We start from the raw sequence: 26,963 nt of genomic DNA on the forward strand, positions 1-26,963 counted from the left end.
CGTTTATAATGGAATCGATAATCCACGTACTATTTGATAGCACATATCGTTCTGCTAAGTAACGATGATAGAACATCGAAATTTCGAGTTGTCAAATTTTCAAAGATATATATATACATATATATATATATATATGTACATATATATATACATATGTATGTATGTATGTATTTATGTATGTATGTATGTATGTATGTATGTATGTATTTATATATACTTGTTATTTGGCAAAAGGAAACTATTCAAACGTTGTAAGAAGTCCTTCCATGTCAAACGCTTTTTAAAAGAACAAGAGAATGTGTTGTTGCCCGCCGTTTAAGATTTAGCTTCCATATATTCATTTTTATATTTGGAGAAAAGAGATCTGTGCCAAAATAGTATATCCATTGCCCTTTCCTTCCTTCCTCTCCTCCCTTTGCCCTTTTCCTTTAAATACTATGACAAAGATAAGGTGTAGATTCGGTTGCACCACTTTTACTAGAAATTTAAGTGACTCTTTTAAAGAAAATAATAATAATAAGAATGACAACAACAACAACAACAACAACAACAACAACAACAACAACAATAATAATAATAGTAATGATAATGATAATAATAATAATAATAATAATAATAATAATAATAATAAAAGAGAAAAAAGAAGGCACGCCTTAATAACGAGCTAGAACGTAATAGTTGTTAGCGACTGTTTTTTTTTTTTTTTTATTTATTTATTTATTTTATTTTTTTTCTTCCTTGTTTTCTCTTAAAGCTCCACTTGAATTTGCAGTGAAGATAGTGCAATCCCGAGACGATTATAGTGTTATTATTAAAATGCACTTTAAATGAGAAAAAGATAGAAGAAATGATAAGAGCAAAAAGAAAGAAAGGAGAACGCAACAACGGTACAACACAAAGAAAAAAAAAAACAAACAAACAAACAAACAAACAAACAAACTGATTAAGAAAAATAATGCATAAGATTTGTGACGAATGTTTAGTGTTTATAACTTGGTGTACTTGTACATAAATACTGCTCGTTATTATCACTTAAATGTACATACATATACATTTCGGTACTTACGTATCGTCTACGAAATAAAAGTCATAAAATATAGTTCATCGTATATCTATTGCAATTAATTCGAAAGTTTTTGTCAAGCTTTTTCACGTTCTGTGTCGTTAGCCAATTTTCGAATTTACCGCCAGACGAAGATAAGTGTTCAAAAACGCATCTGTCTCCAAAGAGAGAGAGAGAGAGAGAGAGAGAGAGAGATACGAGACATTCATCGAATATTTTCACTCTGAATTTCTTTATTAATATATATATATATATACATACACATATATGTGTTGAATATATTTAATAATTATTTATCTAAACGAGGAATTTTAGTAACAATGGTTTTTTCATAAAATTATATTACTATAGGTAAAAAGGTTAGACATTTTAAATAACAGTTCTCGATTTTTCCATGTAGATGGCATTGCCGTCGAGTTCGACGTACGCTAGTTAAACTCCTTGTTATGGTGCAGCGTGAGGCGAAAGTAGCATAGCGGTAACCGTAGTACTGCTCGTTCTTCGTACTCCTTATCATTTTATATATTATTGTTATCTCATGATAAAGTAACAACAATGTTATTATTTTCGAAGTAATCGATCTTATTTATAAAACTAAACATATAGGCGAACGGATTGAAGATTTTGTAGGTAATCTTCGAAAAAATGAAGTCGATATGTGTCTTTGACTCGCGCCAAGTGCTGACCTAAAAGCAGACCTTGAATGCTTATAATACGAGTGTTATCTGTCACTATATAAAGAGAAAGAGAGAAAGAGAGAGAGAGAGAGAGAGAGAGAGAGAGAGAGCACATCGAACTATAACGATCGTCTGTGCTCTTCGTTAGAGTTTGCTAATCGTCGTGAAGGTGCGATGAAGTAAAGCTGGAGGATGATGGGCGATCAGTTTCGTAGTAAAGTGGAGCAGTACTCGCCAAAATCATCACCGAGGGGTGCACGTTCCCCTGTTGTTTCTCGTCAAGACTCGACAGGGACCCTCAAAACGACGATTTCCCTCGGAAAAAATCCTTCCATCGTCCATAGTGGTCCTTTTTACTTGATGAAAGAACCACCTGGTAATATGATTTGTTCTGTTATCGTTATAACATATCTTTGAAGTACCACGACAGCGATAGTAAAACGTTAGTTGATTGTTACGAATTCTTTCTACATTCGTCAACTATTTATTATGAATATATTTTAGGGGAGAGCGAACTTACTGGAGCAACGAATTTGATGGCATATTATGGTTTAGAACATTCCTACAGTAAATTTAGCGGTAAAAAACTTAAAGAACAATTATCGTCTTTCCTTCCCAATCTACCTGGTAATATCGATACGCCTGGTCATCAAGACAACAGGTAATATTACGTGTTATTTACGTCGTATGTTCTTTACCGCGTTTTCCTTTTCATGATATCAATTGATTTGTCAATGTATTTCACAGTTCATTGAGGTCTGTGATAGAGAAACCTCCAATCGGTGGTAAAGAATTGTTACCATTGACTAGTGTGCAATTAGCTGGCTTTAGATTACATCCAGGGCCAGTAAGATTTCATTATTCATTATTTATACGTTCATTCTTAGCGTTACAACGGAAGAAAGAGTTACCATCGCTGACTATTCTTTTTATAGTTACCGGAGCAATATAGATACGTAAATCAAGCTCCTCAAAGGAAACATAAGAACAAACATAAAAAGCATAAACACAAACCCGGTGAAATACCGACAGGACAAGAAACGGCTACGACGGATATTAGTAGTTCGGATACGCATGAAAAGAAACATAAAAAACAGAAGAGGCACGACGAAGAAAAAGAAGCAAGGAAGAAACGGAAAAAGGAGAAAAAACGAAAAAAACAAAAACATAGCCCCGAGCATACCGGAGGACTCACTCCTTCTCAGCATTCCAATTCGTGATCTCTAATCTGTCAAATTCAGTTTTTACCTAATTTTTAATCTGACATCAAGGTTGATACAAATAAGTTATATCTATTTTCAAATACATATATACACATATATAAATGTGTTTCCTATTTGTATATAATCACAATTTTGTGATCCTAGGGATTTGATGGTCAAATTTATTAATACATAACTTTGAATTTGTTTTGTACAGTTTGATTGTGTTGTAATAAGATAAGTTTCTATATAACAATTTAAAGCGTTAATTATAAGATAAGTTTAAATTATTTTTGAGCAATATTATCGATGTTTCATTCAAGTTTGTACAGATTATCTCTGATATAGCATAAAAATCAATTCTTTAATAGATTATTTCGTCAATTAATGATTCCTTTGCATCGAATCAACTGTTCGAACAAGTAATCACGTTTGAAGAGAGCGTATTTTAAAGGATTAAAAGTTTTCAAACATGTATAGTATTTATAAAGCAAAGATAAAATTTATATAATTTAATAATACTTGGAGGATATTTCATTATCTTAACATTGACTTAATAATATTTATAAACCTTGTCTTATACTCTAGTTATTTAAAATAATTTAAGCTACTCCAAAAATAAAACTATTTTTATATTTCAATAACAACAAATAAGAAAAAAATATCAGCAAGCATCTTATTTCTATCTAATCTAATCTGATTATAATTTAGTAGAAAATTTTAAAAAGGGGAAACCGTTTCTACAAACTTTTCAACCAATAAGAATGCACCTTAATTCAACAATGAGTTAAAATACCAACTAAAACTTGTAACTCGAACATTTTGAAGGAACTAAATATTCCCAAGATACTTTTTATCAATAATCACAATTTTTATTTATAAATATTATACTGATTTTTTAACTTCGATTTATATATATTTATCCGTTTATAGTATCATATATGATCAGAGTTCGTTATACGTATTATGAGTACTTCCGGTAAATAGCAACTTCCGATAGTGAAGCAAAGCTCGATCTCAGTCTGGCGACAACACCTCGAGTTATTTCGAGTATTGTAGGCGGTTAATTTCCCGCCATTACTTGCTCTTTTGACGAAATAATTCTTCGGTCATAAAGAAGCAACATGACGGACAACCGTAAGTAAACGAGATTAATTACGATCATAATATTATTTAATTTTCGCGTAACTATATCGATTTTATAAAAAAGATTCAATTATGGAAGAATGTTCTACATTTTAAGAGAGCTCGATGACGCTCCATGGAAAAACTTCAATATTAATCACGCATCTAAATGCATCGTTATTATTACCTTTCATTTACATTTTTATATACAACGTTATAAATAATAAATTATTTATCTAAAATAATTTTTATTTCGTTTTTCTTTTTGTCGAGATTAAATTACGTTATATACATTTTTAGAATCGCATCGTTGAGAATTAGAAGTCTACCGATCGATATATAATATATAAGCCGCATTGTGTATCAGTGTAAATCGTTCATTTGTTTAAACGTTTTCTTCTTTTCGTTTTTATCTATCAATGCGCGATGATCGAAAGATCTGTATTTTTCAATGCATTTTATTATTTTCACCATGGGCGTGTTTTAATATATTTGACTATTTATTTAATATATTTTATCAATTGTATATTTAAGTATCAAAAATTATGGATCCATGATCGATGACAAAGTAGGTGATATATATATCTAATTATTTGTCCAAAATATTTACTTGAGAAATATTGAAATATATTTTTCATAGATTCAATTGGAATTATATATATGTAAATAACGACTAAAAAATAACTATCGTTTGTAGAATATTCAAGTTACCAACAACAGGGATACAATCAATATAGTCAACCGCCTCCAACAACAGGACAGGATACATCTTATCCGCCACCTTCTACCGGTGGTGGTAATTATAATCAATATAGTCAACCTCCTCCAAATACTGGAGGCAGTTATGGGAGCTATGGGAATGTTTATACCGGAAGTGGTCAAGATTATAATCAATCGCCAGGTCAGGGTAGTTACGGACAAAACAGCTACAGTGGTGGAAGTAATTCTGGAAATAGCGGTAGTGGTAGTTACGGAGGAGGAAGTTATGGTCATGGAGGAAGTAGCAATAATAGTGGCAGCGGTGGTGGATACAGTCGTAGCAATTCTGGTGGTGGATATGGCGGAGGTACGACTTGTAGTTAATATATTTCTTTAGTTTTGTTTTTGTTTAGTAAAACAATGTTTATATCGTTAATAGGTCAAGGTGGTGGTGGAGGAGGTAGATATGGCGATCGTGGAGGATATGGTGACCGCTCTGGTGGAGGATACAAGTAAGTATATTTCACATTTTCTATTCTACACAAAAAAAGCGAAAAGAACTATAATGCCAACAGCATACCTAAGGCTGTACATACAATATTAATCGATGAAGAGGTAAATCTGTTTATTAAGGTATGGAATCACATTCTTATGACAGTTATGAAAAGTATTGAAAACTCTTCTTGTGTCTTTGCAAATGGTCTCATGCCCATTGGGCGTTAATATGTTTGAAGTGTGCCTACAGGTTTAACACAGGTATAACTGGTAATAAAGGTAAAAACAGGTTGTATATGACAAATGACGTAAAATGAATGCTATGTATGTATTACATAGTGGTTCTGCATTATTGATAAAGAGATATAAATATGATGCGTACATACATATGTATGTAGATGTTTGGTATATGTATATTTTATACATATACATGTATGTAGAAGTTATTAATTTATGATGTCAAGCGGTAGATACTGCCACTGTGGCCACTGTTAGGAACTTGCAGCTACTTAAGGTAGTCTAAACTGACAGTTATGGGTTGTTTAGAGTTTGTTATAAGAAGACTGTGTCTATTTAAGTCTGCTGGCTGGCCGTTTAATAAATCATGGATAATAAATTTAAGACAAAAACAGGGGTTTTTGACATAATTTTAATGAAATATTCTTTGACTTTATACATTATTATAAATGTTTAAGTAATGTACAAATGACCATTTTTTTCAAGTATTTACTGTTTACTTGCAAGAAAAAAAGAGAGAAAAAAAAACTTTTATTGTTCGCTTTTTATGGGTATTGTAAAGTTTCTATACATTTTACTTCCATATTTCTATTCCTACATATTTTCATTTAATAATGAAAATGAAAAAAAAATATTTAGTTTTTAACTGGAACAGAGAATATACTGGGAAGTAGATCATTGAAATATTGTTTAGCGGAGCCATTACATACATTACAAAAACATTTTGATCTATTTTCACTAACATTATGATTGTGTAAAGATTTCTCTATGTATGACATGACTGACGAACGTTACATTACATACAGTATTAGCTTAAAATAATATGGTGACTACAGACATTTAGACAGTAGGTACATCAAGAAGAAAGATGGCGAGCAGCATTTGATTCGCCATGCATCGATTGATCAATCAGTCTGTCCATGAGTCGACTCATTGGTATATCTGCTTCTGTGTTTTAGCAGTGGCGGTGGCCGTGGTGGTTATAACAAAGGTAAATGCACCAGACTGTCTGTACTAGTCTGGTGCTATTCACGCTTTCACTCTAATATTTACAATCTAAATACTCGGTTACTTATATGAAAGGGCTGCTCTGCAACATTGTTAGGATGATATATCTCTGTGATATTATTTTTATACATATATACATAGAAAGATTATATACAAGATATTTAAATATTTGGTAATTATTAGAAATAGAAAAAAAATGTGACACTCCTGTGGTAACACAAAGTTATCTTAATCACCAATTGCTTTTTGTTGCTTAAATTAATGAATAAATGAAGATAATAATATTTCAGGTAAATTGTAATAACGTAATTAAGTTATCATTCTGATAAGAAGATAACAAAAATTCATGTATTAATGAAGTTCATTAATATAAATTTAATCGAAGATTTAACAGATTTATTCTTACTAAATCGTATGTTAAGTTTTATATATATGTACATATATATATTGTAATTCTTTTGCAAATTTTTTAGTAAGAAATAATGTAAAATAAACTTTATTTCATATTATTTATTTTGAAGAAACTTAATATAGTATACACACGAATAATAAGTATTGCCAAAAAGCATACTTGTATGTATAAATTTTTGTATTTAATTAAAATAGGTACAAAAGGCAGCTGGTGAAATTTATTTCAATAATAATAATAACATCAATAAGTTTTTTCCCCAAAAGGATGTTGCAGAACAGGTTGTTGAAGGGTGAAAAATAATGCTGCAGCCCTTTTGTATGTTAAGCTGCAACCTTGTGTTACTTACATACTATTATACAACTGATAAGGGTATTAGGGTCAGAGAGTATTAGTATAATTATTTGGTATGAAGGATGGATCTGTGGAAACGAGAAAGTATTCTCATATCTACAAACTTATGTGCTGAAGAGGTTAAAAGAAAAATAATGTTACTCAACAAAACAAACTTGGAAATAAAAGAATGAAAAATCGCAATACAGGAACTTGCGCTTTATTGTAAGCGGACTAAAGAATATTTTGTAAGGTGCATGAAGTGAAGTGTTCACAGAAGCATAGCTCCCTTAGGGGTAATATTTCTGTGATAATTCTATTACAAAAAATCGTTTATATTTAAGATGTATATGTGTATTTTCTTTTTTTTTTTTTTTCTTATTATTACAAATAACATATACAATAACTCTTTTTTTAGAAGCTATTAAAAGAGATTTTCATACATTTTTATATATATATATATATATATATATATATATATATATATATTTATTATACCTCTATCTGTAAAAGGGATTGCGTATAACTTGTCACAACAGCACATTAAGTTAAAAATATTATCTAAGATCTCGAAATCAAAATTAAATCAAATATTATCAAATAATATGTAGTGGTACTTTACAGGTTTAATTAAACGGATGGCAATGCTGCTTGATATTATTGATAGAGAGAAAAGAGACAAATATTTATGCAATTATTCTTTATGTAGTAATCCATAGAAGTACACAAACGTACATACATTAACATAGGAAAATTTGAAGAGCAGTTTCAAAATCCCACATTTGCGCTCATTAAATATATAGTGTTCATTATTTGAGATATAAGAAAGTGCATGCTGAAAAATGGTTTAAGGAAATTTCTATTATTAGAAAATTACTTATGGGTATTGAAACGTAGTGTTGTAATAATTCAATCAATTGGATCAAATAAAAAAAATAAATATTATTGATAGAAGTGACTTCATTTAATTATCATAACAATAACTAATTGAATTTAACAATTCCTGTCTTGTGGTTTATTTAAAAAAAAAAAAAGAAAAAAAAAACAGCAAGAAAGAACTTCTATCTCTTTTGGATAGATACAACACTTTTCATACATTATTAGATTAGAATTGAGTAGACTTAGGGCCAGTAGAGTCGAAAATACTACCTTTTACACTTAAGAATATTTGTCTGTGCACATTTGAACTCTTTTTACGTTCCAGGGGGCTACGGTGACCGTAACAGTGGTGGCGATGGAATGGTCGTACAAGAAGATACCATTTTCGTGTCTGGTATGGATCCATCTATCTCAGAAGAAGAGATTTGTGAACATTTTGGAGCCATTGGACTTATCAAGGTGAGTTCTATCAAAACTATGTAAGAATCTAATTAAATTTATAATATATATGATCACTTAATTTTATAAAAAATCTTTCTTTAGCACGATAAACGTACCGGAAAACCAAAAGTGTGGATGTATAAAGATAAAAACACTGGAAAATCTAAAGGAGAAGCAACAGTCACCTACGATGATCAAAATGCTGCACTCTCAGCGATAAGATGGTTCGACGGGAAAGATTTCAAAGGATGCAAGATTAAAGTACAAATAGCACAACATAAGAGTAGTTGGCAAGGTAATCGCAGTAGTGGAGGTCGTGGAAGTGGTGGTAGAGGAAGAGGAGGTGGTGGATTTGGTGGACGTGGAGGAGGTGGTGATAGAGATGATCACCATCGTGGAGGTGGTGATGATCGTCGTGACGGAGGAGGACGAGGTGGTGATTGGAGGTAAATTATTAAGAATTACAATTTTTTAATTTATAAATAAATACCTTAAGTATGATTCTTCATTCGTTCTTTCTTTCATAGATGTCCAAATCCAGATTGTGGCAACACAAACTTTGCTTGGCGAGATCATTGTAACCTCTGTAAAAGTTCTAAGCCGGAAGGAGCAGGTAGCGGAGGAGGTGGTGGTGGTGGTGGTGGCGGTGGCGGTGGTGGTGGCGGAGGTGGAAGAGGAGGCGGTGGTCGTGGTGGTGGTGATCGAGGTGGTCGCGGTGGTTTCAGAAGTGATAGAGGTGGTGGACGAGGAGGAGATAGAGGAGGAAGAGGTGGAGGTTTCCGTGGTGGTGATAGAGGTAGAGGAGGTGGAAGAGGTGGACCAATGAGAGGAGTAGGAGGGTAAGTTGTATCTTTATTTTTTATTACTTAATTTCCATTATCTCGTATAACCTAAAAAACTTTAATATATATACATATATATATATATATATATATATATATATATGTATAATATATTTATTTTATTTCAGACGTGGAGACAGAGACAGAGATCGTCAACGTCCCTATTAAATTTGTATTCGCATAATAATTCGAAATATCGCCTGGCAACAGTCTTAATACTTACATATTTTGTACGTACTCTTCTCGAGTTGTGTACGTTATTTCTTAATGAAATAATCATGTGTTATACTCCATCATTACCACTCAGTTTTTATATTTACAAAACAAGAGGATGAGGCTATGTACGTTTTACATTCATGCAAATAATAACCTTCCATGTAAAGTTAACTTTTAATAAATAAGACATTAGTCTAGTACACATAAAAAATAAATTACAAAGAAATGTCTACAAAATGTTGTGTTTACCTTATTATTAAGTTAGATATATATTCATATTACGTATATACATTATATATATATATACACACATATACATATACATACACATATATGTATGATATTATATACAAATATTTCATATATCGTAGAAATAAACTTTCTCAGAAGAATAAAGCCACAAAATAAAAACTCGGAAAATTTGTTTATTGAAAGTTAAAAATATACAATAAATTTATATGCATATACATATCTTGTATAAATCTAATACAGAAATCGTAATTCATAGAAGGAAGTGACAATATTGACGACCCAAATAATTACATTGTACCATACTGGCGGATATAACGTTTTATAAGTACTTTAAAATAGTAAACGAGCACTAATCATTTAACTTGCTCTTCGTAGTAAATATAACTTTGTATTATTATGTTTTTTTTTTTTTTTGTTTATGAACTATATAGATATACGTATTGGGTGTGTATGTTCGTGTGTCGTGTTCATCTATCATAGATCTTATACTAATGAATATGTTTTCTTTCCCTATCCTGTTAACATAGAAATTATCATAATATATGAAGATCAAGAGAGAAAGAGAGAGTATATACGTTCTATCTTTAGAATTCTAACTTTCTACAACATGGAAAAAGAAAGTTATATAAACGGTGCTGCAGTTAGAGCGTTAGTAGGACACAGAACCCACATACACATGTGAAAGAATTTTTGATTATGATCCTTACATTTTTATTTTGATAAAGGTGGTCCTCTTAAATTTTAATCAAAGTGGTTATAAACGTTGAATAAAAAAAATAATATATTTGAATAAAAATAAAGAAAGTTATATTTATATATGTATATATATATTCATCTCTTGATTCTTTTATCTCTGGAAAAAAATTAGTAATTTATCCAACAGTATAAAATCTATGGTATCTATCTATGGATTAGATGAAGACCTCTAGGATTATGGATTTACTTGGATGCTGTGATATTTTGCAGTTCCCGTAAACGCGTTTTAATCTTTACGTTTACGCTGTTCCCTCGAAATTTCCTATAAATAGAGTCAATTGGAACAGTTAAAAGATCCTTTATATTTTCTACTATTATTTTTATAATTTATATTTCTTTACCTTTTGCGTAAGAATCACTAGCAAATGACGGAATACGCCAATAAAGTCCATGAAAAGATCCAAAGAATGCACGATGAAATCTTTGTTACCCATATGATGTTTTGCAATAATCAATTGTGTGTCGTAAATAATGAAACCGCACATTAAGAAAAATCCGGCATAGAGATGCGCTTGGTAAATATACTGGGAGTGTAAGAAGAGATTTATAAAGGAGAAAAATAACATGATATTTAGCATGCTGAATATGATACCACCAAGATATAACCAGCGACCTCGTTCAGCCAAAAGTGCAGAAATACTGAACGACACAAAGAGGAGAGTGGTGCCTGTTGAAATATAAGATAACCAGAGTTACTAAAACACGTTTTGCGAAGGACATAATTATCTATACGTTTTCATAATATTATTTACAGACCTACTAACGCTGTCACAACAATGGAAGGATCAATATTAATCACGATCTCTAGCAAAGGACCAAGTCCTAATCCAGAGAAAAATGCGAATCCTAAGAGATAGCCAAGACGTAATTTTTGATTTTTTCCATTGTCTGGCGTAGACATCAAAGCAAAAAATATTCCAAGTGTACCAAAAGTAGTAAACAAGTTAGCCTGTAAGAGCTGTGTGTACATGTGTACGTAAGCTCCTACGGCAGCTGATATCGTTGACAAGGATAAACAACCGTAAACATTTTTTAAATGTTTTCTAACCGGTTCATCCCTATAAACAAATGAAGATTACGTATAATAAATTCGTCATTAAATAGTATGAAAAGCAACAACAACGACAAAATGTTTTTTTTTTCTTTTTTTTTTATATATATATATATAATAAAAAATATCATATTAACATTTAAAGTCAACAAGACGATATTTTTAACATTTCAAAAACGATAACAAAAGTAGAATAGATAATGAAGAAGATTAAGATAAGATTGCTATAGATATTACGTTACAGTAAATAACTCTAAACGCGTAGAATGTAAAAACGACGAAATTAGCTTCGAAAAAAAAAAAAAAAGAAATACTTCTTACGTCATCGAAATACAGATAATGGAAATCTTTTCTATTTATAATATATTTCGATAAAGTTATTGTAAGGGCCTAAAGTACAAGAAATGAATCTAATTATTATCTTGCTTTTTAAGGTGACCATAATGTCCCCTTTAATAATACTTACAATTTGTTATTGAAGGAATTTATGAAAGTATTGAATGTCGCCGCCATAATTTCGCTCAACAGTTCTACAAGTCACTCTCTCTTTGAAACAACTCACTGATTACTGTCGTCCTCGTAATTTTATGCGAATCGAGAATGATCATGAATTGTCGAAGTACTTCTTTTCGAGGACACGTCAGTGATATTTCTGTGCGTAAATTTCGTTGTCGCTTCTCATTGGCGGTTGAAATGCCATGAAGTGTTATATGTCATTAAACAAAGATGGAGAACGAATTGATCCGCGAGTGCGACAAAGAAAATACGAAACCTTCGACTTTATCGTAGCGACATCTCTCGAGAAAATAACGAAACGTCTTTCTCGTCGGAAAATTTTCTTATCGGTATGGAATTACACCGTTTGCTATAATTTTCTTACTCGATAATTTTGTTATGAATTAATTTGTTTGATTAGATTTGACGTCGACCTCGAAACGTTGATAATAATTTTCTTTTCTCTTTTTTTTTTTTCAAACGTTTCCAACAATTCAATTCAAATAATTCTAATGAATTTAGATCGTTCCACGTTGAGAAGTGCTAGAGAGATAGATTAGGAAATCATGAAGGAAATATTGTCAACACAAAATATTTCAGGTTATAATAATTCTTTTGTCGGTAACAATGGAGAAACGAGTGTTAACAGTATGACGAATGATAATAATACTAGAAGATATGCTGTTCTCAGTACTGAATGGATTTCTGCTATTGGTGAAGAATTGGGAATGCATCCCTTGTCAGATTCTGTTCTACGAAGACTGGCAGAGGATGCTTCATATAGATTAAGAGAAATTTTACATGTATGAATATAAATATATATCTATAGTTTATTTTGGAAGTTTCTGCATCTTTTCGATATCTTATTCTTGGTTTATTTTGATTTTAGAAATGTATTACAAGGCTGAAGCATAGTAGACGAAAATGTTTAACATCCAATGACGTAAATGCGGTCCTTACAAATTTATGCGATGTAGATCCGATCTTAGGAGCACCGGATACAATGCCAGAATATCACTCGGAAGCCAAAGTATTTGTTCCTAATGAACGTATCATTAATTTGGTAGATAAAGTAAATGAAGCAGTTAATTTATCACAAGATAATGTACCTTTCATTCAAGGTATCTTTCATTCGTTTTATTAATATAAGCGGGACAAGTGTATCCTTAAATTTATATATTATATTATTTCATTTTTTTCATGTATACGACTATTAATATTTTTCATAGAGGTGGAAGTTTGTGATGTGAAATTAACTGAAGCTCGTTACAATTATGCGAAACGTGCATTAAAGACTTTGTTTAATGGTTCCCAAAAGACTTTTCAGGTATGATATTTTGTTTCCATTGTTAAATATAATAGATAGTTTAACTTTCATGTTACTGTATTGATACAGGTATTGGTCAACGATTGTGCCACCAATCCATATTTAGGCGGAGAAGGAGTTATAGACAGATTAATGTCTATTGCTAGATCCATGGTAATCTCTAATAATGCGCAATATACTCGAGTTTCAACACGTACTTGTCAACTTATAATTGCCATTGCCAGCAATAGTGAAGCTGTCTATCCATATTACTTAACATCGGTATTATTTTTACACGAACTATATAACATTAAAACGAATTGTACATGTGCATATATTTTATTACTTTACAATTGATTGAACATTTCAGGTTGATAAACTAACTGAACTGTTATTAGAGTTACTTCTTGGACAGAGTTTTATAAATCTTAACTTAGAAGCTCTTTTTAAGGAATGCGCTTTGAAATTGATGCTTCGTTGGCCATCTGTTGCTGATAAGTAAATATTAAGATATATTAATTATAAAATAAAATACACATATCGTGAATAATAACAAAATGAAATATTAATTGTAGATATATTCCTACATTGGAAGAAATACTTCTTAAAGAAGAAAAAGAGAGTATGGATGTTAAGAAGAAAAGAATGGCTGCCATGGAATTATTAGCAAGCGTACAGCCATTACTTTTTTTTCAATCCGATAAAGAGTCATTACTTTTTATAGATAATATTTTAAAATCAGCACCTTCGGGTTCTGTTATTTGGCAACGTATGGCTGTAAGTATGAGTTGATACTTGTATACATAATGAATATATAAAATTATATATGTCATATTTTCGTTACAGTTGGCAGTTTGTGCATTATTAAAATCAGGCGCTCATCGTTTGGATCTCTCAAGTATAATAGAACATTATGGAGATTCGTTATTACCTTATTTACCTGTTAAATGTAATAACGATACAAGCGAATACAGAAAATCTCCAACTCTTCCAATTATTTTGAAAAGTAAAATAAAATACGCTAAAGTCAGACCAGTAAATACTAAAGTATTATGGGATAGACAGTCAGCATTTCCAGACTCTACTTTAAAAGGACCAAGAAAAGAGATAAGGTGAATATTAAAAAATTTAATTTTGACAATTGAATAACTTCATTTAATATGATTTTAGATTTGCATTCGCGGGTGGTCGACCAGTTCCTCCGAGTAATCTTAGACGTGTTAGTTTAAGAGCTAATTATCAAATTTTAAGAAGCGAACATCAAGCTACTCTCGCGTTAGTCGCATCTCGTAGGCTTCTTGTATTAAGAAATACTAAGAAGAAGGTTTTTCATATTTACAATCTTGCACATATTTGTCTGTAATTCTTCTATGAAAAATATGGTACACGCATATTTATTAATTAACAGTTTAGAATCAGACAGATATACGACTTTAGTTTCGTATTCACAAGTGCTGTGATTACAAGCTTTTCTTTTCTTTTAATTAATTTTTTATCAGGCAATAAAAAATAATCTGTTTTAAGAATATCAAAAGATTGTTTTAACGAAATAAGAAAAATAGAGGAAAGTTATTTTTGCTAGAATAAATTTGTATAATACATTTTATTGCAATACATTGAAAAATTATGGTATAAAGAATTTTGTTTGCATAAAAACAATCTTATGAAATGCATAGAATATTTATAGAAGACAGATATAAAACATTTCTATTATAAGAACAGAAATATTTTCAGATAATCGTTAGTGTCATTCGGAACATTCTTCGCCCATTTCTTCAAGAAATCTCTTAGCATCAGTTATAATTTTTTCTAGGCGTTCTCTCGTAGCCGATGTCTGTCTTTGCTTTAATTTGTATTTCGCGGATGTTATGGCCGCACGATAACCAGTTACATTGCAGAATATTTTTATATGTTTATCACCAGAAACCAAAACGTATTCCCCCAATGCATCAAAAGTAACACAAGTTATAGGATCTATGTGAAAATGCAAATATATTAAAAAATCAATAGATAATAATATATAAGAAAATCTATCGGTAATGTACTTACTAGAAAAAATATCTTTAATAGTATTATCCAATGCACCAGTAATGGTATTATAAAAGCTAAGAGATGAACCATGCGTTATTACTAATACTTCTCCATTAGGTGAAAGTGCGATATTAGCTGGCGTTGTAACCTCCCATGTACCTGTTGTAATTAAATGAGGATCTTCTCCCTTTTCAAATTCAACTGAAACATTGACAAATTAATATTATATATAATTTGAACACTATTTGATCGTAATAAAGCATTAAACTAATTACTTTTGGTATTATAAACACGATAAGTTCCATCCTTAGACAAAGTAGCCATGCAACTTGTATCGGCATTATAATTGAAGTCATAAACTCCAGAGGAATGTCCAGTGAGATCGAAGGCTTTAGAAACCTGTTTAAAATCTCCAGTTTTACTGAATACTACTTCCCATACGTTTGTATCAGGTGTGAAACCTGTAATATAATTGGAATTAAAGAGGAATCTTCATTCTATTTGACGTATAAGAATTAAAAGTATCAACGAACCTGATGTAGTTATAAAACGTCCACATGGAGATATACGAGCTCTGTGAGTGGATCCTAATTTCAGTTCTATAGTCGCAAGTGGTTGACCTTTTAGATCCCATATAATTAAATCATTGTCTTCGCTACAACTCATTATATAACGCCCGGTACATGCAATATCCAAACCAACGGGATTCACAATATGTTTCTAAAACAAATATACAATTGTACGTATAAATTATTTATTGTTATTACAAATAATCATATCTTATTAAGACGTATAATTATACCTGTGGAAATTCAAGAACTTTGGTTGCTGATGCTATAAAACCATCGATTTTCTTGGTAACTTTATAAACCTCTATAATATTTTGTAGGGATTTATGTATGATAAATGCTTTTCCATCGGGAGACCATCTTATCATTATAGCGTAATCATATTCTAAGTTAATGCGAAGAGACTTTCGAGCTTTAGATGTAAGATTTTTAGTACACCATATGAACACAGCATCTGAAAGTGAACAACAAAGTTATGTAATGATAAAGATTTATATCGATTGAAATCATGTATAATTCTACGAAATATCTTCCTATCATTTTTACATAATTACATGCTAAGAAAGAAGGAAAAAAAATATATACGTTATTTTATAGAAAAGTTCTTTATTTAGCGAAGGACGATTGCGAGTATACAATGATAATCTATGAACTAAAATAATTATATATGATTTCATAATGTTGACCTTTCTATGTCAGATGATAGAAATCTCATGCTAAGTTATACATTACTTATTTTGAAGTCACAATACATATTTGTAAAGTTGATAACAATATTGATTAGTACGTATACAAATCATTATTGTCATTTAGATCTTTTATTAGGTGGTGGCATAAGATCTGAATCATCTTCTAAAAATCTATGTTTATCAATGTATTCTAAAAGATACTCTGTCGTAATCGGTCTTCTAATACTTTCAAACACGGAATTTGCAGTACGTACTGAATTAGGAAAAGATTTATCTTTTCTTACACGCATAAATACCCATTGGCCATTTTCTACTTTACATTCAATAATAGCATTATTTAAATCTTTAATTTGTTTAGTAACTTTCATTTGACTATATGGTACATCTAAACCACCCACAAACAGGTGACCAACTTTCCGTGGAAGAATTCCTACTCCTGTTTCAGTAACAATTTTTAATCTGAAATCTACCGAATTCAATGAAATAGGTTTCCATTTTAAAACTTCAGGAGATGGTCCTGGACAATATGATTCTTTAGAAGGCTGAAATATTAATCCATCGGGCTCGTGAGATAAATTCTTAGCAAATTTTTCACTAAGTAAATTAGCAGCCTGTGTGACATCCCAAAAGTGTTTCAATCGGACTGAAAAAGGTTCTTGTTCTCTACGTATTCTTCCTTCCTTCAATGCTCTATGCCTACTTTTTATTACTTCTCTTTCAATAATTTCATATCGATCAGGATGGAATGGTAATTTAGCAACATCTTTTCCATCGTACATAACTATATCGTATGCTAAATACCTAGCATATTCTTTACCACATACTTTATCGATTACCATTTCCTATAAAAAAGTAATACAATTAAAATTGGCATTTAAATAACATACAATCATAAACGATACAATATAAATTATATAATGGAAGAACATCTTACACCATCCAATAGCGTATCTCTAAGACACTTGGATAGATCTTTTGGATGAGGGAAAGTTAATCCTTCCGCTTGAAAAACACTGTTATCTCTGTCTATGAAGTATATTTCTCTATCGGCTTGTATCAGCATCATATATCTAAGCAAAGACAATAAAAGTGCGTTTTGAAATCTGAAGTTTCTCCTTTCTATTAAAAATACATTTTTTTGCTAACCTGGTTCCATCAGCTTTCCATGATACCCTGTATGGTTTTTCATGTAATAATCTAATATTTTCTAAATCCATAGAAACAGGTTGAGAACCAGGGAATCCCGTCGATGTCCAAGAACAGATTTCTTGAACACGTCTTTGTATACCAACTAGTTTCTTTTGTTCCACGATAGGTGTTACACCAGATACACCAGCCATAAATACTGGGTTTTTGTTATAAAATTCTTTTTTTCTTCTCTTGGATTCTTTTTCATAATTATGATTTTCTGTACTAGGTCCTTCATCAGTATCTTCTACATTAGAATCATCGTATTCTAGACACCACGCCGGTCTTGGTGGTGGATCAGGGGCATCATCTTCGTCGTCGTATCGTTTATATAATTCTTTGATATAATCAACTTTGTAAATACCAGGTGGTCTAACCGCAGCAAATTCTGCTAAGCCAGCATCAACACTGGTACCATCTATTTCCACTAAGTAACTGATTATCAAGAAACCTGTTCTGTTGAAACCATGAGTACAATGAACACCAATAACTTCTAATGGGTTATGCGAAATAAACTGTTTGCAAACTTGAACAAAAAAACGCGTCTGTTCGTCCGATGGAGTTTCTCCATGACCTCTGCATTGCAATTTTAAATATTTACAACCTTGTGCTTCCAAATCCTTCTTGTCATAGAACCTTGTTGTATTAGTTAAATCGATCCATAAACCAAGTTTCACTTTCTGACTCTTGAGGGATGCGAAAAGCATATCTATCGTAAATCGACATTCTTCGGGTACTTGGCTATTGTATGCCGATGATAATGGTGTCTTAAATGCTAAGAATTTATTTTGTATCAACTTTATAGCTTTTCTTGGACAATGAAGCCATCGTGGTGGAATAGATGTTTTATTATTTCCATTCCAACCTGACATGTCCAAAATTATAATTTCGTCTTGATTGTATATAAAATGTTTATAACATTAATAACGTATCCTGCAAATAACAGGTGAAAAATGAGTTACATCGAAGATATTGTTCAACTCATTAATCGATTTTGATAGAAATAAATTTCGACGAACCTCCGATAGCAGGAACATAACCTTCTTTTTATATTCACTTTCTCACGTTTCTAATTCGTCGATGAATACAACACAAATATAGTTTAGAATGCACGTTAACGAGAAAACTCACGTAATATACTTGATAAACCTTTCAAATATTAGTTTTCAAAGTAAATAACACAAATAAATATGAAGTCAAACTCGAACAGCTGTCTACTCGACGATCAAGTCAACGATCGGCTAAACTCGGCTTTCGTCGGTAGACGCCGCCGATTTTCAATACCTTTCGATTAATCGATTTTACGTAGGCATCGATTTTCCTTCTTATTTTATTTTTCGAATTAGAAAATATTCCGAAGGAAAATTAATTCGAAAAGATTTCTTAAGAAAAACGCGATTATTTATTATTTTATTATTTACATTAAACGAACATCGAGAAAAATTCAGTTCGAGTTATGGCGATCTATTCACAGGTTAGAAACGCACACGTTATTACATTAATTCTGTGATCAAAATCTTAGAGAATTTCGGAAGAGATTTTCTTTTTTATCTTTACGATCGTATTTCAAAATACTCACGTCTTAAAAACGAAACGCATAATCACAATCTGTAGAAATAAAAAATAATTTCTAATAATAGAACGGTAGTCACGTTGAAAAATATTATAACTGTAAAATTGAAAAATACAGCCAACAGAAATTTATAAGATGGTAATAGATTAGTTTTAGTTTGATTGGTTAAGAATATTGCTATAGAAAATATAATCCATATATATACATCATCAAATTATCGATAAATATCGGATCATGCAAGACGTACTGAGAAAAGAGGTACGTACTTATTAATTTATTTAAAACATTAGAAAAGTTTTTCTCGATTGTTTGTTCGATAGATCAAAAGATCGATAAGTTATATATTTAAATTATTTACTATGATTTATATTAACGAAATATTAGATTTCGACGAATATTTTTATTCTGATCGTCGACGAAGTCTTTGAATTCTCGAGATTAGAGGTTAGTCACGGCCATTAGCCACGATATAAATCAGCGTATACATATAAGTACCTAAAATATACTTTATAAGATATATAACGAGAGTGTGTGTGTGTGAGAGAGAGAGAGAGAGAGAGAGAGACAGAGAGAGAGAGAGAGTAAGAGGTGGAAGGAAGAGGAGAGAGAAAGGATAAAACAAAAGAAATTCTTTAAGTAATATTTTAACTCGGCCCACATATAAAAACAATTACAATCGGTACCCACGATCGAATGATTATTTTTATTTTCACGTTAGATGGAATTCAAAATCAGTTATCTTTCTTTTTATTTTTATAAAAATAACATAATAGAATTAAATCCGATTGTTGAATAAGTTTTAATACTATAAAACAAAATGATCGAAACTGTGACCCAAAATGGCGGCATTTTACAAACATCTATATATTTATTATATTCTTTTTTATTCTTTTTCGATTATATAAAAATAAAGACATGAATGAAAGTAAAAAAGAAGATATAAAAGACGAAGTAAATATAATGAATGAGGATGGTTATTTTTATCGGATATTTAAAATGGCGAGTTAAATAAGAATGATATATGAAAAGTCGTTGAGCCTTGACCTAGCCAATGCTAAGCGAGATTCGATCTTCTTAGAAAGCTATTATAACTTAGAGTACCACTTTCACGGAGATTAACTAACTCAATGTATATGTAAATATGTAGATACATAGATATATATATATATACATAGGCATAGGAATCGGTCAATGAACACAAATAGAAAAGTAGTTTCGTATATATCTTTTTTGAACATTTACGAACGGAGAAAGCGTAAACCAGGGCGCTATATATATATATATATATATATATACACACACACACACACACACACACTTAATATATATAAGTCATAGCATTAATTATATTAGTCGTATTAATATAATACTTATATATTAGTAAAAAGTCATATTGGTATATAAGTATTGTATGCTAATCATAATTATTAGTATTATAAAGTACAGATTATATTAAATTTCCTCTTTTCTAATATAATATTATACTAATAACCATATGACTTAATAATTAATTTATAATAGTATAACTATACTATACTTATACCAAATATAAAAGCTTATATACTCAAAAAATGGAAGCAAAAGAAAACTTAGGATTAATTTTCCAACGATAAAACGAAATCAAAATAAAATAAAAAAGAAAAAAAAAAAAAGAACAAGAAAAAAGAATAGATATATAACTGTATCATCTCGAATTTAGAAATGGCGAACATTACTATTAAATTAATATTTATTAACGGACAGAGAACTATTATATTCTATTGTGATGAATCGAAAATAGGACACGAATATATTTGTTAGTACATTTGCGTACCATTAGAAGACGACAAGTATTTAAATATTCTAAAGACGGTACAACGCAACAATTTTATTGAGGATCCTAAACGATATCGATTGAGAAATCAAACGGAAACGCGAACGTGGTCCGCCATTTGTTTAAGAATTACAACACGTTTGCCACGTTCAAATTTTGATGCTTTCTCTTCCTATCGGTTATCAAACAATTCTTTCTCCCTGGCCTCTCTCTTCTTCCTTCTTTTCAGTTTCCCAAATAAGGAAGATAATATATGTGAAACGTGTTTTACTGTTCGAAATAATTCATGCATTTATAATAAGCACGTTTGATTTATAATAAGCATGTTTGATTTTTTAATTTATCATAAAATTGTGTACATCGAATATATATATATATATATATATATATATATATATATATACACATATATGAGAAGAAATACGAGAGTAATGACGTAATTACGCGATTCAAATTTCCCGCCATTCTTCTTCTTTTTTTTTTTTAATTATCGTTCATACGAAAAACGAAAAAACGAAAGAGATTAATATTTATCTGAGATACGTGTTATGCATTAAAACGTGTTCGTTTAATGATATAATACGAAAAACATAAGAGAAATGACGTAAATTTGATATTGTCTGATTCAAATTTCCCGCCGTTCTTTTTCTTTTTTTTTTTTAATCACCGTTTGTACGAAAGCCGAAAAAACGAATCAATAAAAGATTAATGTTTATCTGAGGCACGTTTTCGCATTTATACGTGTTTGTTTCATGAATAATACGAGAAATATGAGAGAAATGACGTTAGTTTTATATCGGCTGATTCAAATTTTCTACCATTTTTTTTTTCTTTTCATCTATCACCGTTTACCTATCGTGAGACACACGTTACGTGTCTTAAAAAAAGGAAATAAAATACAATGTGAAAAGATAGATTTTAAGCTAACTCGCATAATTTAACAACTTTCTTTCTTTTCTCTTTCCGAAGAAGGCATGGTAGATTCGTTACTGTATATTAGGATGAAGAAGAAGAAAAAGAAGAAGAACGGGGAAGAGAAAAGATGGCGGAGACATGAAACATTTAGAACTTTCTCCATTTAAATCATGGTGCCATTTGTAAATGTCTGTCATTTAACGCGTCGAATATCATAGAGGTTTTATCGATAAGTGGTAATCAATTTTCAAGATTATATCTCAAATATTTCAAATATTTTTTTTTCTAATATTAGAGATATTAAAAATATTCGCTTTCTAATAATATCAATGAATTTTCTCTTTTATTATTATATTTTAATATACCAATAAAAAGTTATTTATGTTACTGGACGTGTACGTATTGATTTGTACAAAATTAATATATGGATGATTGATTACAATGAAAATTATTATTGGACGTTATAATTAGTCTTATGGGATGCTAAAATTAGTCTTATTAGATGTAAATTAAAAATTGCGATCATTCCAACATCTCAATTATTAAATTTTTCATAGAAATTGACGTATGTGCGTACATGTATGTGTGTGTGTGTGTGTGTATGTATAAGACATATATCGTAGACAAAAAATTATTTTTATGTTTGTCACATAGTATAATATTTATATATTAATAATATTATTAATTTTTTAATATTCTATTTATATAATATTCTAATATCAGATATCTAATTTATAATATTCTCTAATATCTGATACCTACACTAATAATATTCTAATATTCTAACATCTAATATCTAATCGAATAATTTTTCTAATTCTACAAAAAAAAAAAAAAAAAAAAGATGGACATGTCAAATGTCCAACATGCAGACACAATCATTTCTCTTTCAAACAAATTAAATTGTTTTTTTTTCTTACATAATGTATTCATTTTTTCTCGCCTTTTAATTTAAATACTATCAATAACTAACCCATCGCTATTTACAAGGACATTTCACATTCATTATACTAAGCTTTGATTTTTAATCTTTAAATGTTTCGATCAATCGTCTCTCTTTTCATTTCATCAAAGAGTTCATCGATTCTATGTATTTATAATCATGACACTATGAGAAATTTCTTAGATCATACCAAATATTCCCCTTAGGCAAATCAAATTATTCATCATCGTTTCATCGATCATTCACCTCGAAAATCTTATAATTTCTTTCAATAAAATCCAAGAAGGTTCAATAGCCTAAGTATCTATTTTATTTATCTATTTATATACATACATACATAAATATATATATATATATATATATATATATATACATATATGTATATACACATCTATTAAGGTCACTTTATAAGAGACCATTGGTGATGGCCATGAAAGATAAATTTAAATGGGGAACGCCTTTGTGAATATGTCCCTGACCCACGTAAAAGACCTTACGAATATCCAATAGGACAAGAAGACGATCGCATACGATATTAAACGCCTGATTTTAATCTCAGAGTTTGGGTACGTGCAAGGACATCTCCGACGCCATTTTTATATTTTACACGCGGAAAAATTAATTTCGAATTCAAGTGTGTCGTTTCAAAAAGGGGGAAGGTAGTTAACGTTCGTGAATTGAATGATAATGATTATTAACGAATAATAGGAACACGATTCGATGTAGGTCACGTTAAAAATTTAATACATGGTGTCAAAAGAAATGTTAAGACTGTTTCGTTTTTAAATAATTATCAAATAAAATTTATACGGATATCTTTCTTTGAATATATATTTTTATATAATTTCTTTCGTCTTTTTGTTGTTGTTGTTGTTGTTGTTGTTGTTGTTAATAGTTTATTTAATTTTTCTTCATTGTTTATAATTATCGATAAACTATATCATTTATTTTTTTTCTTTTTTCTATCGAGTTCTTAAAATCACAGATTTTGGAATTTGGAATGATGTATGAGAAAGGTGAAATAAATAACAAAATGGCTATTTCGATTATGTAAAAAAATGTATTAATAGTAATTCGACGTTGAAATAAATCCCATTAGACGATATCGAGTTCTGGTACACCATAATGCCGGAATTAGTCGTGGTCGTTATCGTCGTCGTTAATAACAGTAATAATAACAATAATTAGAAGGGACAAAGGAGATATTTCTTTAATTTAATAGTCTAAATATTAAAGAAAAATTAATAATCTTAATAATTATGGCAGGCGAGATTGGTAACACGTCCAACGTTTTTTTTTCTTTCGTCAAATGAATATTCATTAACGATCTCCCCCTATGGAATCTAATATTATTGCAAAATTTATATGATATGTATATACATAAAAAAAAAAAAAAACGAAGAGAATGATCTACTGTGTGATAATGATTCAAAATGGCCATGATGATACTTCGACATGCTTCCGTATATTGCTCTTATTACTATTAAAAAAAAAAGACGACGTATTATCTCTTCGTTTTTTTTCCTTCTTCTTCTTCTTTTTCTTTTTTTTTCTTATAGTTCTTTTTTTTTTTAATGTTCTTGCGTAAAAAATAATTACACTCCTTACAGCAACGTGCTTTATCTTGAATTTATTTCAACGTGACGATTATGTTTCGAATTTCTCGCGAAGATCTTCTTACTCGAGGAGGGAAACGATTTAATTAATTATTTATCACGTTTCTTTGGATTTTCTTTCTTTCTTTCTTTTGTTTTTTTCTTTTTTTTTTTTTTTTTTTTTAATTTAATTATCAAATTTCAACACATCCGACTTTTCTTTCTTCCTAATAGTTTCAATTTCTAATAATCTCAATATTACAAAATAGTCAAGGTATGTGATAAATATATATGTATATATTTGCAATTATATATGATAAATATATGCAGGTATTTACACGAGAGGGACGAAAAAGGCCAACGAAGAAAATTTTAAATAGAAAAATTCGAAAGAATAGAAAATGTAGGTGATATATATATATATATATATACACATATAAAGAAAGAGAAAGAAAGAGATAGAAAGAGAGAGAAAGAGAAAGAGAAAGAGAAAGAGAGAGAGAAAGTTACAAATGACGGAAATAAACGTCTAGAATAATCTCGTGTGTTATATCATGATGTAACAATTGACCTTTACATCGAATCTAAGCTTACTATACACATACATATGTACATACACAGATAGATACATAATACATAACCGAGGTTAAAAAGCCGAGGCGTAATCACCGGGTGTCCATGTTCGATTAGATGAAAGATAAAAAAAAAAAAAAAATGAGAAAAAGAGAGACGGAGACAGTGATAGAAAAAGAAAGAGAAAGAAAAACGTTTGGAAAAGTTTCAAAACTAAATCAGTTTTGTTGCGTTAACGTTAACTCAATATTTCGCGTAAATAATAATATAATAAAAAATTATATATATATATATATATATATATATATATAAATAATATATGTGATATAATAAGAAAAAGAAGATGAGATAGAAGCACAAGAAACATACATCGAAAAATCGATGGTACAATGAAGAGATTTCTTAAAATGAATTTTTTTTTTTACAATTTACAAAAATCACTTGAGTAAGTGGATATATTTAATTCTAATATTTTTACGATTTTAATCGTTGAGTAATTATATCAGCAGCAGCAATAGCAGCAGTAGTAGTAGTAGTAGTAGTAGCAGCAACAGCAGCAATAGTAGTAACAGCAGTAACATCAACAGCAGCAACAGCAGCAGTAGTAGTAAGATAATAATAATAATAGTAGTAGTAGTGGTAGTAATATGTTCATTTATGCGTTACACTTTTTGTACATACTTAAACGTGTTACTTTAAACGTTTATCGATTCTTATGTAATAATGAGTTACATGTATTCTCTCTCTCTCTCTCTCTCTCTCTCTCTCTCTCTCTCTCTCTCTCTCTCTCTCTCTCTCTCTCTTACACACTCTCTCCTCTCTCTGTTTCTCTCTATTTCACTCACTCTCACTCTGACTCTCATTTCTATTCTATTTCTTTCTCTTTTTCATGTTCTACGACATAAAAAAGAATTCAAATACACACATAGTCTTATTCTTGAATAAACGAAGCGAGAAAAGCGGAGAAAGTTTATTAATAATAATATTGTTATTATTATTATTATTATTATTATTATCATTATTGTTATTATTATTATTATTATTATTATTATTATCATTGTCATTATATATTCTTTTTCTTTTCTTTTTATAAAATTTCTAAAGGCACGATTTTCCAAAATGTAATTTTTGTTTTGTATATTCTTTGTGCGAGACGATTTCTAAAGAGAGAAAAAAAAAATTCTCCGCAAATCTCCATTAATCTTTTTATGAAAATTATCTGTTTTTTGTTTTTTCCTTTTTCATGCTTTTAAAAAAGAAACAAACAAAAGAAAAAGAAAACAGCCAATTAGTGGCCTTTTTCTTTTCCTTATTTTTTTTTCTTTCTTTCTTTCTTTTTTTTTTTTTTTTTTTTTTAGGTGGACACGTAACAAGTTTTTTGAATGCACATTAACGATCATTTTTGATCATGATTTATGTTAAATCTTATAAATCTCTCTATCTTTTTTTCTCTCTTTATCTCTGTCTTTTTTTAAAAACCATTACCCGGATAAAAATTTCGATTTAATGGCATATACTGTCCCTCAAATTCTTCTTTCCCCTTTCTCTCCTTCTTTTTCCCTACCATCTCACTTTTTTTACATCTTAC

At 30.0% G+C, this 26,963-nt stretch overlaps 6 protein-coding genes across 8 annotated transcripts in view; 3 read left to right on the plus strand and 3 right to left on the minus strand.

The window, feature by feature from the left end:
* The first annotated feature begins 1,354 nt into the window (after positions 1-1,354).
* Positions 1,355-3,488, plus strand: LOC122637180 (mediator of RNA polymerase II transcription subunit 19). The gene is made up of 4 exons (XM_043829165.1): positions 1,355-2,116; positions 2,245-2,401; positions 2,488-2,587; positions 2,676-3,488. The coding sequence occupies exons 1-4, from the start codon at positions 1,933-1,935 to the stop codon at positions 2,958-2,960; spliced, it is 726 nt and encodes a 241-aa protein (XP_043685100.1). The 5' UTR covers positions 1,355-1,932; the 3' UTR covers positions 2,961-3,488.
* A 437-nt stretch (positions 3,489-3,925) lies between these two features.
* Positions 3,926-9,858, plus strand: LOC122636963 (RNA-binding protein cabeza-like). Of its 2 annotated transcripts, XM_043828693.1 has the most exons (8): positions 3,926-4,079; positions 4,765-5,133; positions 5,206-5,278; positions 6,458-6,489; positions 8,453-8,586; positions 8,671-9,014; positions 9,096-9,407; positions 9,539-9,858. In XM_043828693.1, the coding sequence occupies exons 1-8, from the start codon at positions 4,067-4,069 to the stop codon at positions 9,576-9,578; spliced, it is 1,317 nt and encodes a 438-aa protein (XP_043684628.1). In that variant the 5' UTR covers positions 3,926-4,066; the 3' UTR covers positions 9,579-9,858. The 2 variants fall into 2 exon arrangements, with proteins under 2 accessions (XP_043684628.1, XP_043684629.1); XM_043828694.1 differs by lacking the exons at positions 3,926-4,079; positions 6,458-6,489 and having other exon boundaries at positions 4,771-5,133.
* A 173-nt stretch (positions 9,859-10,031) lies between these two features.
* LOC122636964 (probable Bax inhibitor 1) lies at positions 10,032-12,361 on the minus strand. Its single transcript, XM_043828695.1, has 4 exons — positions 12,152-12,361; positions 11,391-11,692; positions 10,976-11,301; positions 10,032-10,896 (listed from the first exon to the last, which is right to left on the minus strand). The coding sequence occupies exons 1-4, from the start codon at positions 12,196-12,198 to the stop codon at positions 10,861-10,863; spliced, it is 711 nt and encodes a 236-aa protein (XP_043684630.1). The 5' UTR covers positions 12,199-12,361; the 3' UTR covers positions 10,032-10,860.
* A 153-nt stretch (positions 12,362-12,514) lies between these two features.
* On the plus strand, positions 12,515-15,788 carry LOC122636962. Its single transcript, XM_043828691.1, has 8 exons — positions 12,515-12,983; positions 13,070-13,301; positions 13,410-13,507; positions 13,577-13,768; positions 13,857-13,984; positions 14,062-14,263; positions 14,333-14,598; positions 14,657-15,788. Exons 1-8 carry the CDS (start codon positions 12,747-12,749, stop codon positions 14,847-14,849), a joined length of 1,548 nt encoding a protein of 515 aa, XP_043684626.1. The 5' UTR covers positions 12,515-12,746; the 3' UTR covers positions 14,850-15,788.
* Positions 15,071-26,963, minus strand: part of LOC122636958 (transducin beta-like protein 2) — a 50,354-nt gene continuing 38,461 nt past the window's right edge. The window contains exons 5-9 of one of the 2 annotated variants that reach the window (XM_043828686.1): positions 16,320-16,540; positions 16,051-16,237; positions 15,793-15,978; positions 15,536-15,718; positions 15,071-15,460 (exon numbers count right to left, since the gene is read on the minus strand). In XM_043828686.1, the coding sequence (XP_043684621.1) occupies positions 15,234-15,460; positions 15,536-15,718; positions 15,793-15,978; positions 16,051-16,237; positions 16,320-16,540 (1,004 nt within the window). In that variant the 3' untranslated portion in view covers positions 15,071-15,233. Of the gene's footprint in view, positions 15,719-15,792; positions 15,979-16,050; positions 16,238-16,319; positions 16,541-26,963 lie in introns of both variants that reach the window. The other variant, XM_043828685.1, reaches the window with a different exon arrangement.
* Positions 16,673-19,223, minus strand: LOC122636961 (mRNA-capping enzyme). The gene is made up of 4 exons (XM_043828690.1): positions 18,983-19,223; positions 17,922-18,896; positions 17,710-17,845; positions 16,673-17,617 (listed from the first exon to the last, which is right to left on the minus strand). The coding sequence occupies exons 2-4, from the start codon at positions 18,833-18,835 to the stop codon at positions 16,892-16,894; spliced, it is 1,776 nt and encodes a 591-aa protein (XP_043684625.1). The 5' UTR covers positions 18,836-18,896; positions 18,983-19,223; the 3' UTR covers positions 16,673-16,891.

This window comes from Vespula pensylvanica, chromosome 24 (genome assembly GCF_014466175.1).
Source record: "Vespula pensylvanica isolate Volc-1 chromosome 24, ASM1446617v1, whole genome shotgun sequence".
Lineage (NCBI taxonomy): Eukaryota > Metazoa > Arthropoda > Insecta > Hymenoptera > Vespidae > Vespula > Vespula pensylvanica.